This window comes from Dunckerocampus dactyliophorus, chromosome 18, assembly GCF_027744805.1.
Source record: "Dunckerocampus dactyliophorus isolate RoL2022-P2 chromosome 18, RoL_Ddac_1.1, whole genome shotgun sequence".
In the NCBI taxonomy this organism is placed as follows: Eukaryota; Metazoa; Chordata; class Actinopteri; order Syngnathiformes; family Syngnathidae; genus Dunckerocampus; species Dunckerocampus dactyliophorus.
The window spans coordinates 15,126,032-15,140,779 of record NC_072836.1 but is presented as its reverse complement, the minus strand read 5'-3'; the positions used below and the strand labels follow the sequence as shown (position 1 = coordinate 15,140,779).

The 14,748-nt window shown below is 42.7% G+C and overlaps 1 protein-coding gene across 19 annotated transcripts in view; it reads left to right on the top strand.

Moving 5' to 3' along the window:
* Positions 1-14,748, top strand: part of nfixb (nuclear factor I/Xb) — a 213,468-nt gene that overhangs the window by 70,423 nt on the left and 128,297 nt on the right. For 16 of the 19 annotated variants that reach the window (XM_054758685.1, XM_054758673.1, XM_054758677.1 and 13 more), the window contains one exon: positions 6,320-6,851. In XM_054758685.1, coding sequence (XP_054614660.1) covers positions 6,320-6,851 — 532 coding nt within the window. The other 3 variants (XM_054758690.1, XM_054758674.1, XM_054758687.1) reach the window with 3 other exon arrangements.

The following is a 14,748-nucleotide window of genomic DNA, read 5'->3' as shown; positions in this document are numbered from 1 at the left end:
TTCATAAAACAAAACACCTGTCCTCTCAATAAATGGAAATATCTAAAGTGATAATCTGAATAATCTCATTTTTAATGGCTAAGAAATGACCTCAATCCTTGACAATTTTATGGGGAAAAATAGACCCAGTGTTTAACTAAACAACGAAAAAATGCGTAAATGTTTGCATTAAAAAAACAAACATCTCGTGCAGTTTGAGAGACTAAAAGCACACTAAACAGTTTTCCCCTCCACAGTGAAAGAGTTAATCTGAAGTTGGCAGGTCCGCCGTCTCGTTCAGACGTGCGGAGAATTAAAATAAATCACTTCATGTCTTGCTGTCTGTCTCCGTGGACGCTTGGAATCCAGCAAAAAAACCCAAAAAACGATCAGATAAATGCGAGTAAAAAATGTGTGTGTGACGTTCAAGACATCACAGCGATGCACCGCACATTCATGCAGCTTTTGGGGTGCGCGGTCTGCTCTGTGAGCCCGCGTTTTGGACATGAATGCGCCACAATGTGCGCACATTCAACGTGACACCCCGAAACACGCTCACAGAAACGTGCAGTTCATTTTCCTGACACGCAAATGAGACGCATTTACATGTGCGTCGCGTGGAATTGACGGAAGGGTTTATAAAGATGCACAAATGGGTCGCTTGCGTGAACAATTTCTAGGTCTCTAAAAAAAAACAAACAAACAAAAAAAAACAGAAACCTTATATTAACGTGGCGTTTTTAAAACGTGATTTTCGGGCAGTTTTTGCCAATTATGGGCCAATTAGCGACGCAAATGCACCCGCAGAAGGCGGAAGCAAGTTTTTTTTAAATTATTATTTTGCAGTTCTTTTTAATAACGTTATTACAATGGTTAGACTAAAGCTGGCCACATTTACGTTTTTAAATATGAAATCAATTTCAGTTTCTCCCTTTTTAAAATCAATCCAACCCGGAAGTCGTACGGCACCCGGGTCAAACGGCGGGGTTGCGCAATACTGCAACTATTTGTAACGATCCGATGCCAAGTTACTACAGGTGCATACAGGTACGATATTGATACCAATTCTTTTTACTTTTCATTTTTTCAACATCAAGGAATGAATTTATGATTGTAATCGAGCACAAGACAAAAATCTTAGGCAAAAGAATATATACTGTGCTAAATATTAGTAGACCTTATGTGAGTAATTACTTAATATAATTATCAACACACTTATTTGTGGACAATATACAAATACAGCAATGTAACGATATCGACCGAATAATAGTCATCAGTGCAAAATAATAATAATTTAATGTATATTAATATGTAGCCTACAATGCAAGAAAAGATAATTAGTAAAAATAAACTTAGAAGATAAATGGAAGAATATCAATGTCAACACGCCAGTCTCGATACTGATACCACATTTGGTACTGCGGATATTTGTATTGAGCAGTATTTGCCCTTGCTATGTTGGGCTTCTTAATTCATAATGGTAAAACCACAGACTGCTTGTAACTGATGATAAATCCCAATTAAAGCCGAAGTGCGAGTCCATTTGTCCTAATTTAATTTCCAGGTAAAGGGATTAACCTGAAGTCACCTTCCATGTGTTGTTTATGTTGGCTCCAGAACCCTATTGAGTGGCTCTATGCATTCAAGTGAGTGGGTCTGCATGTAAAGCAGATCGACTGCCGCTCACCCACGGAGGGTTCCACTTTGTCGCTTTCCTCCCACAAGATTTGGCATTTTAAAGCGTGAGGAGTTATTCCTGGAATGATGCATGCGCGGTGTTTTCAGGCAAATAGCATGTCTAAGGAGAATGACTGAACACCCTTGAAGTCAAATTTTTTAGTGACATTTGAATGGTGGTTTATTTGCATTTCTGGCAGGGTCACCCAGAAAGCCTTCATTTTGTTTGAAAGGTAGACGCACAGGAATCACATTCAACTGCCAGTTTATCTCACGCTGTTGAGTTTCCGGATATTTGTTCTGCAGGTGGCGGCAAGGAGAAAATGATATATTTAACTATGAAGCCACCTCTCCATCACGCCGCACACAAGCACAACGAGACTTGTGAATCATTTTTCCTTTTATTGGCTTCTTTTGTTGCTTTATCTAACTTGGCATCGGTCAGATGAGCTGAGGCCCAAGGCGATGCGAGGATGAATGAGGAGGTGTGAGGAGTGAGAGTCGGTACTCCATCAGGCCCGTGTTGGCTCCACGGCCCTGTGATGAAGCTCCATGAAGTGTTCCGCTCTTTGTAATAAGGCCGGAGGTTTTTATTGGTAGGACAATGCTGGCTGTGTCGTCCGTGTGTCTGCCTGTGTTTGCTTCATGCAAATTTGCTTTGATTAAATGAGAATTTTAAGCTCGGTGCGAGCCACAGCATGTGACCTCGGCGGAGTCGAATGAAAATGAATCGCTGAGACTGGTGGGTATTTTGACAGCAGTATAAAATCATTTGTAATGTCAGATTTTTAAAAAATTATTGGCAGCAGTCTCTTGATTTAAAAAAAAAAACAACAAAAAAATGCTTTTGCAGTGGACAAAACGCCATGCCGGCCATTGACTGGTGTAGCCCAGGGGTGTCCAAACATTTTCCAACCAGGGCTGCACACAAAAAATACCAAATACCTCGGATAGTTTTCATTTTGCAAACCAACCCATGCAGACATGCTAGAGAGTACATTTCAAAGCTGTAGCTCAGCTTTCAAGTTGTTCTTCTTATACACTTTCTACCTCCGCCAAGGAGGTTATGTTTTTGCCGGGCGTTCATCTGTTTGTTTGTGTTCAAAGTAACTTGAAAAGTTCTGAATTTGGATGACATTTTTAGGAATTGTCGTAAATGGGACAAGGAAGAACTGACTATATTTTCGGCGTGATCCGGATCACCGTCTGGATGCAGCAATTCTTCTGAGAGAGGACCATTTTTGGCATTTGTGCATATAACTCCACAAAAAATGGTCAGAGCACTTGGGGGGGGGGATACAGGACAAGTTTTCAACAGATTCTACAAAATATCAAAGACTAATCCAGATAATGGAATAATTCCGGATACTATGATCCAGAATATGAAAAAATAGGGGACATTTGGAATTTTCATCATAGGAAGACAACAAATGAATCTATAAAAATGCAACAAACACCATTTTATATATATATATATATATATATATAGCCAAGTAGCCAAGACGCTGGAATCTGGAGTGTGCCAGTTAATTTGTTGTATCTCCAAAATCTATGCAGCTCGACCCAGAAGAAAACCACCGTTATGGAAAATGTGATTTTTGTGAATAACTACTGATGTAATATTGATATCATGATGAATCCAATTGCTTATAGTATGTTTTCATGGTCAAGGTATTTATAAAATAAATGTAGAAGTAATATTTATAGTGTAAATTACAATATGGGGGGGAACTATGGCGCTTGGCGGAGGTCTGCGCTCTGAGTGCTTTTCTAGTTTGCTCATTTTTCCATCTTGTCTTTTTTTTAAATTTACTAATATTTACATTTTTTTCTCATATTTTTTTCTCATAATAGTCAGACTTTATTGCCATAATATTTTGACTTTATTCTTGTAATATTATAACTTTTTCCCCCCAGCTTAATTTTCCAAAACTTCCAACATTATTCTTTGGTTTCATCATGTTCCAATGTGAGAAAATGTAAATAACAGTAATTGTCTTTAATATTTCAACTTTACGCTGAACAGTTGCGTTATCCCCCTCCATAATATTAAGAAATTATTCTCCCCCCTATTACATTTTTTTTAGAATTAAAAAAACGTGACACTCCGGACACCCCAGGTGTAGCCTCGTCAAGCAGCGTACTGAGCCCATCCTTTGGACCATGCCTGTCAACGCTCCCATTTTCCCCTCTCAAATTTTGCCATTCTTTCCCATTGCTCTCCCCTTTAAGTAGTTTCCTGTAAATTTACCGTATTTTACCTTTTTCATCCAAAAAAAAAAAAAAAACTCCTTGGGTACTGCGTTTGAATGGTGATGGTCCCCACGCTTGAGTGACCGCAATGTGCGAGGACAATGGTGCAGTGCATTGGCAGGAGGTGGTCTGGTCTTTCCAGGGATGAATTTCCCGTATTTTCCGGAAAATGTCTTATTTTCTTTTCTTTCTTTTCAAATGCAAACGTTGACAGGTATGCTTGGGAATAGCTCTTAGCAGTGCAGGTGTGACCTTCTATGACGGCACAGCCCGAAGACTGTTTTCCCCTGAAATCGTCACGAGAGTTTCAGAGGAGGATGCGTGTAATTTTTGAATTCATCGGCAACACATCACACTCTGCTGAGCATTTATCTTGTGTTGAAACAGCTGAGGCAATTTTGTTTTTCCCCTCCCTTGTTGCCCTCCTCTCAAAAATTGGTAACCGTATCTGCATTTTAGTGTGTCCCCCCCTCACCCAGTCTGTAGCGGTGCCTCGGAATCATCTCGCCATTCATGCGTATGCGTCTGGTGTGTGCGCAGTGGGTTTGTTTCCCCCTCTTTGTTTGCTGTGGTAAACCCATGAGCAGATGCGGGTGGTGCCGGTCTGGAGGGATTCTGAAGCTGTGCGTCCGTCGCTGTGCCATCCTCTGCCAAGGTGGCATTATGCAAGCAGAGCAGCGGGCAGAGAGACAGAAAAGCGTGAGGGAGGGGAGGCAGAGGCGATGGTGGCCATACTAAAGATGGAGACAGGCTGAAGGCTGCAGGGGGGTTGGTATAGGGGAAGACTTACTCCCCTGAACTTTGTCTTCGTGTCAGAGTGGAACTTGTCAATTTGGCAAATTGCGCGGCGTCGGACAAGGCTGCACAATCTCCTACTTCCCCCCCCCCTCCCTCCAGCCCCCTCTCATTGCCACCACCGGCCCTTCCTCCTCCTCCTACTCGTCACCCACCTCCCCGCTCTCCCTCAGTCTCTCTTCCCTCCCTTTCAGCTCTTGAAGCTAACGTATTGGCTGGGCTTCCAGGCGCCGCGTTGCCAAATAGGTGGGCCTTACTCGTGCTGGCAAAGGCTCAAGCAATGGTTGGGGAAAGAGCGCGGCGAGGACGAGAGACAGCGAACGAGAGAACAGAAAGAGAGAGAGTTGGAGAGAAAAGGGGGGAAAAAAGAAGCGGCACTCGGCTTTGCCAGCGGTCGTATGCGCTCGTCCAACATTGATTCGGCTCTCTATTCCCCCACCCCCCCACCTCTATTCTGTGCTCTGCCCCCCTGCCTCTCTGTGCGTGTGTGTGTGTGCGCGCACGTGTGTGTGTGTATGTGTGTGAACCTTGCACCGGGCCCTGGGATCAGAACAGACACCACTACCAATTACTCCTTGCCAAGGATTTTTTTTATTCAAGGTTTTTTTTTTTTTTTTTTTTACTTTTTTTGGATGCACCACGGATGGTTTGATTTTTAAGTGCATCATCTCTGTTCTTTTTTTTTTAACCCCACAGTGCAATACTGTTAATTCTATTTTTTACTGGACAATCCTTTTTGACATTTTCGGCGTATTGCGGTGAAACCTGAACTTTTTGCCCTGCTGATTTTTTTTTTGCTTTTAAATTCAAACCCGCGGCTTATTCTGCTAATAGTTTTTGACATCTCCTCAATTTTTTTTTGCTCTCTCCATTAATTCTCCAGTCTTTGCCAAACCAGCACTTGCTTTACATTGGGGAGCGCAGAAGGAAAAAAAAAAAAAAAAAAACTGTTGCAGGAGATTTTTTTTTTTTCACTTTAAAAGCTGTGCCAAATTTATGATGAGAGTGCAAAATGGTAACTACCAGGCCGTCTGTCTTCTTCTAGCTGTGTGGTGTTCTGTCTGCTTTCAGTGTGTTGTGGAAATGTGAGTCTGCTTGGAGCTCCTTTTGCATGATAGCGCAGACAGGAAGTGGTATGGCTGATCTTTTAGCAGCACATTTCAGCAGTGGTCTTGTGGCGGCAAAGCTTGGCGATGGTGAGCGACCGGTGTGTGGCAACCCTGGCACAGGAACGCTATGGCGAGATCTGGGCTTTGTTGCTCAGAGATATGTGGTGAAGGTATTATGGTACAGCAGAATAACTTCTCTTTTTACTGCAAAAAACGACAAGTGCGCACAGCTTGAGCTTTTCCATTCATTTTGCATTTGCTGTCGTTATTATTTGTGTAAATGGAGGCATTTTTTTCCAGTGATCATGCTGTTTTGCTTACATTACATTACATGACAGTAATTAGACTTTTAAGTGACGTAGTAATTTTGACTATACTGTATATTTTAATGCATTGTTAAATATTTATGCACACGCTTCTTCTTTTTATTTGTGTAAATGCTCCTTCAGGCTTACTTTAAATTGCCATGCTCATTCCAAATTCAGTTTTCCTCTCTCTTCCACCAGGATGAATTTCATCCCTTCATTGAGGCCCTCCTCCCCCATGTCCGTGCCTTCTCGTACACCTGGTTCAACCTGCAGGCCCGTAAGCGCAAGTACTTCAAGAAGCATGAAAAGAGGATGACCAAGGATGAGGAACGCGCGGTGAAGGACGAGCTGCTGGGGGAGAAGCCAGAGATCAAGCAGAAATGGGCCTCGCGCCTGCTTGCCAAGCTCCGCAAGGACATCCGGCCCGAGTTCCGTGAGGACTTTGTGCTCACCATCACAGGGAAGAAGCCGCCATGCTGTGTGCTGTCCAACCCCGACCAGAAAGGCAAGATCCGCCGCATCGACTGCCTCCGTCAGGCCGACAAGGTGTGGCGGCTGGACCTGGTGATGGTCATCCTGTTCAAGGGCAGCCCGTTGGAGAGCACGGACGGGGAGCGGCTGGTCAAGTCGCCCCAGTGCTCCAACCATGGCCTGTGTGTCCAGCCGCACCACATTGGAGTGACGGTCAAGGAGCTGGACCTCTACCTGGCCTACTTTGTCCACACACCAGGTATGTGCGCCCTACAAAGCAAACACACACACACACTTAGTTGTTTTTTAACATGACCTTCATTCACAAACACTCACAGGTTCTTAGTAACACCGAGCAAACTAGCTACCACGTCACCTGTACTGCGTAATCTTCAAAGTGCTCCTCAGGTTGATATTTATTTCCAGTTTTAAGAGATTCTGAGAATTTGACAGCAAGGATTAAAACCTGTGTTTACCTAGAGACATGTTTGCAGTGGTATATTTGTTCAAGTATTTGCCCGCAAATTTGTCTAAATCCAAATGTGCATGTTTCCCAGCACCATCTGTAAACATGGGCATCTGCAGACCTGTTTATCCGCGTGTGCGTGGATGTGTGTATGGGTGAATATGTGCGCGCTTGTGTGTGTGCGCGCGCAGCAGTATGTCATGTGTCTGTAATCCATGTGAATGTTTTTATGAGATTGCTGTGTATCAGTAGCAGTGTGATGTGCGCAGCGTTCTTTTTTTATTTGCGTGTGTGTGTGTGTGTGTGTGTGTGTGTGTGTGTGTGTAGTGGTCTAGAGAGCGTTGTGACAGCTGGCCTGATCCCAGGTAGTTTAGGAGGCAGGGAGAGTCTGTCTGTCTGCAGCCTCAGCCTGAATGCATCCAGCTCAGCTTTCTTTCCTCTTACAGCCAGCGCACACATGCACACACACGCACACACATGCACACACACATGCACACACACAGCAGCTCTCCTTCAGTTCCAAACAGCCCCCTTCGCTGACCAGTTCATTAAAACAATGAGTTATTTTTTCTACAATAGTCAACTGTGAAATCTTTAAAGGTTCATGCATGTAGAAACCTGCAGGAATTTTACTGTAAGGACATGATTTAATGCTATGTAATTCTCTAATGCACTCGTATCGTTTGCAGTTGAACTGCGTGTTCAAATATAAATACATGATTATGCACGTTTTACGAAAAACTGCCTACTGTACTGCCAATTTTAATATCTAATAGCGTTACATCAACACACACACACAAATTGCACGAAAAGCAAAACTATTGGTCATACAAAAATAATAAAGTACCTTTTTTTTGGTCTTGAGTGATTAAACAACTCATACATTAAAAACAGCACTAGCGTTATTGAAATGAACATGATTGTTTATTGATGCTGTTTGTTAAAATGAATGCAGTCCATCGACACACGCAGAAATACTAATGTGCATTGTCAGACCATGTTCATTTATTTTTCATTTATTGTATTATAAATATTATGTTGTATTATATTGTATTTAGAAGTTTGATTAAAGCAGAGTGTACATGTACAATCCCTATATTTTATATTACAAAAGCAAGGATCGAATATTCTAATATTTATATTTAGATTTAAATATGTATATCACACACACAGATGTACATTATTATTATTATTATTATTATTATTATTATCCTGGTTTCATTTATTGCTGACTGGCCTACTGTTACAGGGCCTTAATTCTCTGCTTGGCAGGGAGGTGCAACCTTCCTCTGTGATAGAGAACCCCATGCCAGGCTCTTTTCAGCCCAGTATGTAACACTGCTTGAGTTTGCCGGGCCTCCGTGAGCGCCCCTTCCTGTTCCACAATGTGCTCTGGCGAACTGCGTCTCAGATTAGCTCCCAGCGCAGCCTGGTGCCCCTCAGAGTAAAGCCTTTATTTACCCAGTGCCAGAATCCAGCAGCCAATCAGCCCCCATGCATGTGCTGGAATAGCATGCTTTTTTTATGCATATGTAAGCATTGTAGCATACATCATTTCCTTTTTTTTTTTGTTTGTTTTTTTTGCAAGGAACACTACACGCTGCACGAGTGCTTCCTCTCCAGACCTTGCTTTTCCATAAGCACCGTCTGTCTTGCACCTTGCGCAAAACAACTACATCCAGCTTTTTTGTTGTTGTTGTTGTTGTTGAAACGTGGTATTGTGACCGGGGGTTAACTGGAGTTTACATAAGAACAAAACGGAGCGTGTGTTCATGTTAACCTTTAGGGTGGCACTTTTACACTTTTATTCTTAGCCTCTCCGTTCCAGGGAGTCAGTGTCTCTGCGGAGGCTATCGGTTGCCAGGCCTGATGATTGGACTCTCAGCAGCCCCCCCACACACACACCCCTTTACCCCCCGTGAGTGTTTCGGCGCTCCTGTCCCACTGATGTCACTGTCGCCAGCTGCAGGGGGGGACTCTCCTTTCAAGCGCTGTGATTGACAGGACGGCAGATACGCCCTCTTCTGTTTATTATCCATCTCTGCTTTTGCCCAGTCAAAGACTCAGTCCATGACTGGACACGTTAAAGTAGCCTCAGCGGTCCAAAAGCAGTATTTGGGTCTCCTGCACTGCTGCTCTGCAGCTGCAACCTTACACTACCTACTCGCTTTTTTCCCTCCTTTTATGATGAATACATATATTGTCATGCGCTGCTGATTTATTTTCTCCTCGGTGATTCTGCATCTGAAGACGATAAATAATGGCTCTGCAATGTGTGTGAAGTGTAGGGCATGCGGGAGGAGGGGGGCTGAGTTTTCTCTTTGAACACTTTTATGGAAACCAATGTTTGGCTCACCACTCGGGCTCCGTTCTGGACCCGCATCCACCCAGAGGCTCAGATCAGGTCATGTTCTCTGAGCAAAGTGTTTCGTATTTGTCATTCTTACTCATCCGCAGAGTTCCAGCATTAGTCATGTTTAGAGTCCAGGCTGTCTCATACGGCTTTCATTATGATAAAAAGATGTTTCTGAGTGTAGCCGCGATGTCTGTTCAAACCAAAGAGGTGCCGGGGCTCCATCCCAAAACACACTGTGTGTGTTTGTGTGTGTGTTTGTGTTCGTGTGCTTCTTTGAGATACTCATTTACTCATTAAGATATCAGGAGTCATCCTCAGCACATTACAAATGGCCCATAGAGTATCTTTAATACACAAAGAGATGACCAGATAGAGACAAAACCCTTATCGTCCTTGCATATATCCTGAGCCAAAACCTAGATAAGGTTCAAGAGGAGAAAAGGGCTTTTCGAATCAAATGCTTAGTCAGTTTTTTGAATATTTCCAAGTAATGTTGAGAAAGGAAAAATATTCTTTTTCTTGGTGGTTTTGTGCAGAGCGGAGATTTTTTTTGGACGGAGAACAGAGCTGTCCTCCAGTGTTCTAGCATGGGTGCGTAACCCGGGTACACAGACAGACAGAGTGTTGGCGCCATGGGAGCCAACTGATGTGAAAAACGCTGCCGGTCCGTCACTTTACACTGAAACAGCCACAGGCGTCATCATTTCGATGGATGAGACCAATAAACACAATTGCATTGGTGCGACATTGACACTGTTGGGGTTCTAGAAGCACTGTGGCACAGGGGGTCCTGGACTTGGCACTTTATCAGTGCCTGCGGTTTTTCCAGTGCGTGTGTCTCCATGTTGTCGAGGGAGGGCTGGAGAAAGGAAGAGTGGAGTGTGCGGAGTGTAAGGAAGTGCTGGTAAACAGATGATTCCACTATGATGGAGCGCACACATGATTCAGTGGAAAGACCATCCACGTCCTTTTTTTATTGATTTATTTTTACGGCAATTTCTCATGACACGCCATGATATTATGGGCCATTCCACCAAACCTGTGCCATTTGCACTTAAAATAAACGTAAACTCCTGTCTTTTTTTTCACCTCTGAATCTGATAATACACATTGAAGTACTCAAAATGTGTATAAGTCCATCTCAGACAACTTTATTTAATATTCCGATAAGTTTCCTGAGCCAAATACATGAAGTATAGCCACATGGCGTTTATGGTAATACAACGTTGACACGAAGCACGTTACAGTGATTCAACGAAAAAAGGCACTTTAAAAATACATTTCGGTAAAAGGACTGTGCTGAGATTTTAACACCTCCAGTCATAGTTGAAATATCATTTGAATATAGGAAAAATAAAATGACTCTTGTGAAGGATCTGAATGATGTGACTTGAAGAATGTTCCACGTTTTTCAGAGGGGGTAACGTGTTAAGGCAGGGGTGTCCAAACCTTTTCCACCGAGGGCCTGCATGCTGAAAATCAAAGGATTTATATTGTGTAAAAAGTAACTTTCACTGTGTATGTGTGTACTCTATATACAGTATATATAACAAAGCTTTGTTTTATTAATTATTAGCAATTATTAGCATCAGCATTTCATCTTCTCTTTACATTTGCCTTTGTGCTTTATTTTTTATTTTACAAATGGCCCTCGGACCACACTTTAAGGTACCAGGAGTGATTGAAAACCCAGGGGCAAAACTAAAGTATTATTTATTTATTTATTTATTTATTTATTTTTATTTTTTTTAGTAGTATGGCAAGGATACCGAGTAAGAATTAAAATTATTATATTCCATGGTAAAGTCAAATTTCAGGAATCGGGGACCGGCAACAAATGCTGTTTGTCCCGTGCTAAAGGTCGTATAAATTAATATTTTAAATATGTGCAGGACACGGTTCATTTTATCGTCATTTTATTTATTATTTTATTTCCCGGGGATGCAAATGGCACCGATTCGGTGGAATTGCCCTTATATCGTATGTCTGACAGTCCTATACACTGGTAGCAGTCCATCCTGCTTCACATGCTGTAATTATCCAGTTTAGTGAATAAAAGACAACACGTTACACGTAATGCTGTGTGTATGATTACATTTAATTTAATTTTGAAACAAAGGTCAGGTTTTAGCTTTACAAATAGAAAAACCCCTTGTAGCAGAAAATGATTATTGGATTACCTTTATTTGCTAATTTCACTGTACAGTGATTTTTAATTATTTGTATAATTAAGGTTAATGAATACGTTATGCTGCATCTTCCACTATTAAGAAGCGCTATCTCTGCTTTCTTTTTTTCCTCAGTTAGCAAATGGTAGCTAGTGGTTAACAGCAGTCTGTGTATTACATTAATGAGCATGGTTAACACGTTCAATAAAATACGTAGGGTAATTACGTGGTGTTGTTATTTGAGACTGCTGCATTTATTGGACTAATATGGAGTTGTAAGGGCAACAAAACAGTGGGGAAATCTGTGTAAATTTGCAGGACTAGTCTGCTCTTTCTCTGTCCAGGCGCCAGGCCTGAAATCTGCCTGTCCTCTGAAAACATACGTAGACCTGTGCAGGAGCGAAGGCTTGGCTTGTCCCGGGCCTGAGCCGAGAGGCGCACGCTTGGACGAGCGTCTTTTCTGGGCCGTTTCCCAGCAGCCCGATTCTGACCAGTCTCCCTCTCTCCTTGTTCTCCCGGTCCAGTGGAGCCTTTATTTTGGGATGGAGCTTTGCATCAAGAAAAATGGCACTGTAACATGACCTAGCATGGATGCCTGCTTCTCTGTGTGTGTGTGTGTGTGTGTGTTTTTTTAAATGAATCTTAACAAACATGCACCATAATCCTTAGAATAAATGATAATGATGAATGAAATATTTTCTCTTGATGGCAATAAATGCCAGTCATTGCATTTAGTACGATGCCGAGCGCTGATATAAGGTAAGGAAGAAGAAGAAGAAGAAGAAGAAGAAGAAAAGCTCGGAATAAAGCTGATGCAGAATGCCACGCTGAAAACAAAGGGAGAGGGAGGGCAGATATTCAGGCTAGTGGGGCTGCTTGGCAGCATTTGGCACCCGAAGCTGCAGCTCCGTTTAGAAGATGCCAGCTTTTTCAAACCGACACACAGTCTCTGCCAACTTCTGTCCTTCTGATCCTTTCTCTCTCCCTCTCTCTTTCTCTCCCTCTCTCTTTCTCTCTCGCTTTCACTCTCATTTCAACACTTCTGTCCACCGCAGACTTTTCCCCTTTTGCACATCGCCTGTTCCCCCTTACGATCACGCCTATGGATGCCCTCACACGTGGCCCTTGCAAGAAATTTGAGCCACGAGAACAAAGTTCTTCTCGTTTTCTTATGAATATTATTCTTGCGCAAGAATGCACATTTAAAAAACCAAGAAGAATCCCAATTAAACAAAACTGTCCCCCGTTCAGCTTTGCTTTTATCCAAGTGCAGTGCCATGGTGCTTCGGTGCATTCAGGTCCAAAACAAAATGGAGGCTAAAGCGAAAACGTGGAGAGGTTTACACTCATGGGCATGAATGCGGTATTAATTCGGGGTTCTTGATGATTTATTTTTCCTGGAAGGAATGATACAACGTAGTCATGTGAAAGAATGTTCTTACCCCATGTTGTAACTCTACTACTCGTGAAGTGCGGCACACAAAAGGGTGAGAATTTGGTAAAACGTGCACCCCTACTGTGTTGCCTGTGCCACGGTGGCACCGTTATTAAACCATTTTTGGTACCACTTGTCCTCATGAGGGGGGTCCATCCCAGCTGACTACGTGCGAGTGTCGAGGAATATCATCATCGCCATCGCCAGGGCACATACAGCCATCCCTCACTCTATTGTGGTTTTTCAAAAATGTATTAATTCATAAATGATTACTGTTTGGTGGTTGACTATGGCCTATTATTAGTCCAAAATATTGAAATACAAGTTATATGTCGTATTCAGGCCACTAGGCTTCAGTAATGACACGAAAAATGACATTAGATTAGATTAGATTACCTTCACACTGCATGGAGGCCGCCATGGCATGTTTGACATGATAGAGTGGAAAAAAGTTCTCCCATTCCGTGTGGAAGTGGTACATTTTTGGCTTGTTACTGTGTCCTTCTTCCCCACTCCATTTGAACTCCTTTAAGTTTAGGCTCCAGTTTATTTATTCTAACTAGTTAGCTCGCTAGCTATGTTAAAGCCGTTGCCGTCTTGTGTCCCTGCAGTGATCCCGTAGCCCGTGCATTATCAATGTGGTACAAACAAAGAATAACAGGAGTGTAAAGGTGACTATAGGGGTGTTATTTTATGTCTACAGGGTTCTAATAATGGTCAAAATAACTTAGAAATTAGAAAATCAAACAGGTTTTTTATGTTTTATGTTTTTTAACTACAAAACTATTCAATTTTTTTAATATTTAATCCTGCTTCGCTTCACTGATTGCAGTCGGGTCTGGAACCAAGTAACTGCGGTAAACAATGGACCAGCGTATAGACGAGCTTCTCATTCACATTCACACCTTTTGGACAATTTAGGGCCAGTCCACACGGGAACATTTTCAGGTCAAAACAGTCAAGTTTTAGCCTTCCATCCACACGGCAATGGCGTTCTGGGTGCCTTGAAACTGTCAAGAGGGGGAAGATCTGACAACGGCACCTTGCCGTTGCCGTGCGGACAAGTACAACTCTACTTTCTGAGAACGATGAAATCGCTGCCTCGCGCGTGACCAGAAGTGACCGGTTGTGTACTGCTGCCGAAAAGTCAACACAGTGTATCTGAATATTTCGGCTGGCATGACTTCCAGGCGACATTCTCCTGACCCGCAGAAGTAATTCCACTTAGTCGGTCCAGACAAGCCGGATTAGCGGCAGGCGGCGTACCTTCTATGGTTTTGTTGTGTCACATGCTCCTGTCTGTGTCTTTTTACAGCGTCCCAGGTAGGTATGCTTTATGTATTGCATCGTATTCACCCAGTGATCCGTTCCTGTGTGGATGTGAATATTTACCGATGAACACCGAACGCGATTACTTTCAACCCATCTAAACAAAACCCAGGAGTGTTCCTGTGCGGACAAAGCCTGACAGTCTCCAATTAATCCAACATGCATATTTTTGGAATGTGGGAGGAAGCCAGAGTACCTGGAGAAAACCCACGCATGCACGGGGAGAACATGCAAATTGGATTTGCATTATTTCTTGTGGGAAAAATGTATTCGGTTTCGGTTGAGTCGGACCTTCTGGAACAGATTAATGACGCTGTCTGAGGTTCCACTGTATACAGAAATTCAGCTAGGTCTTTTAGTAAGTGCTGAAAGTTCCAGAGTGCCTTTTAACTTGTTCATGCA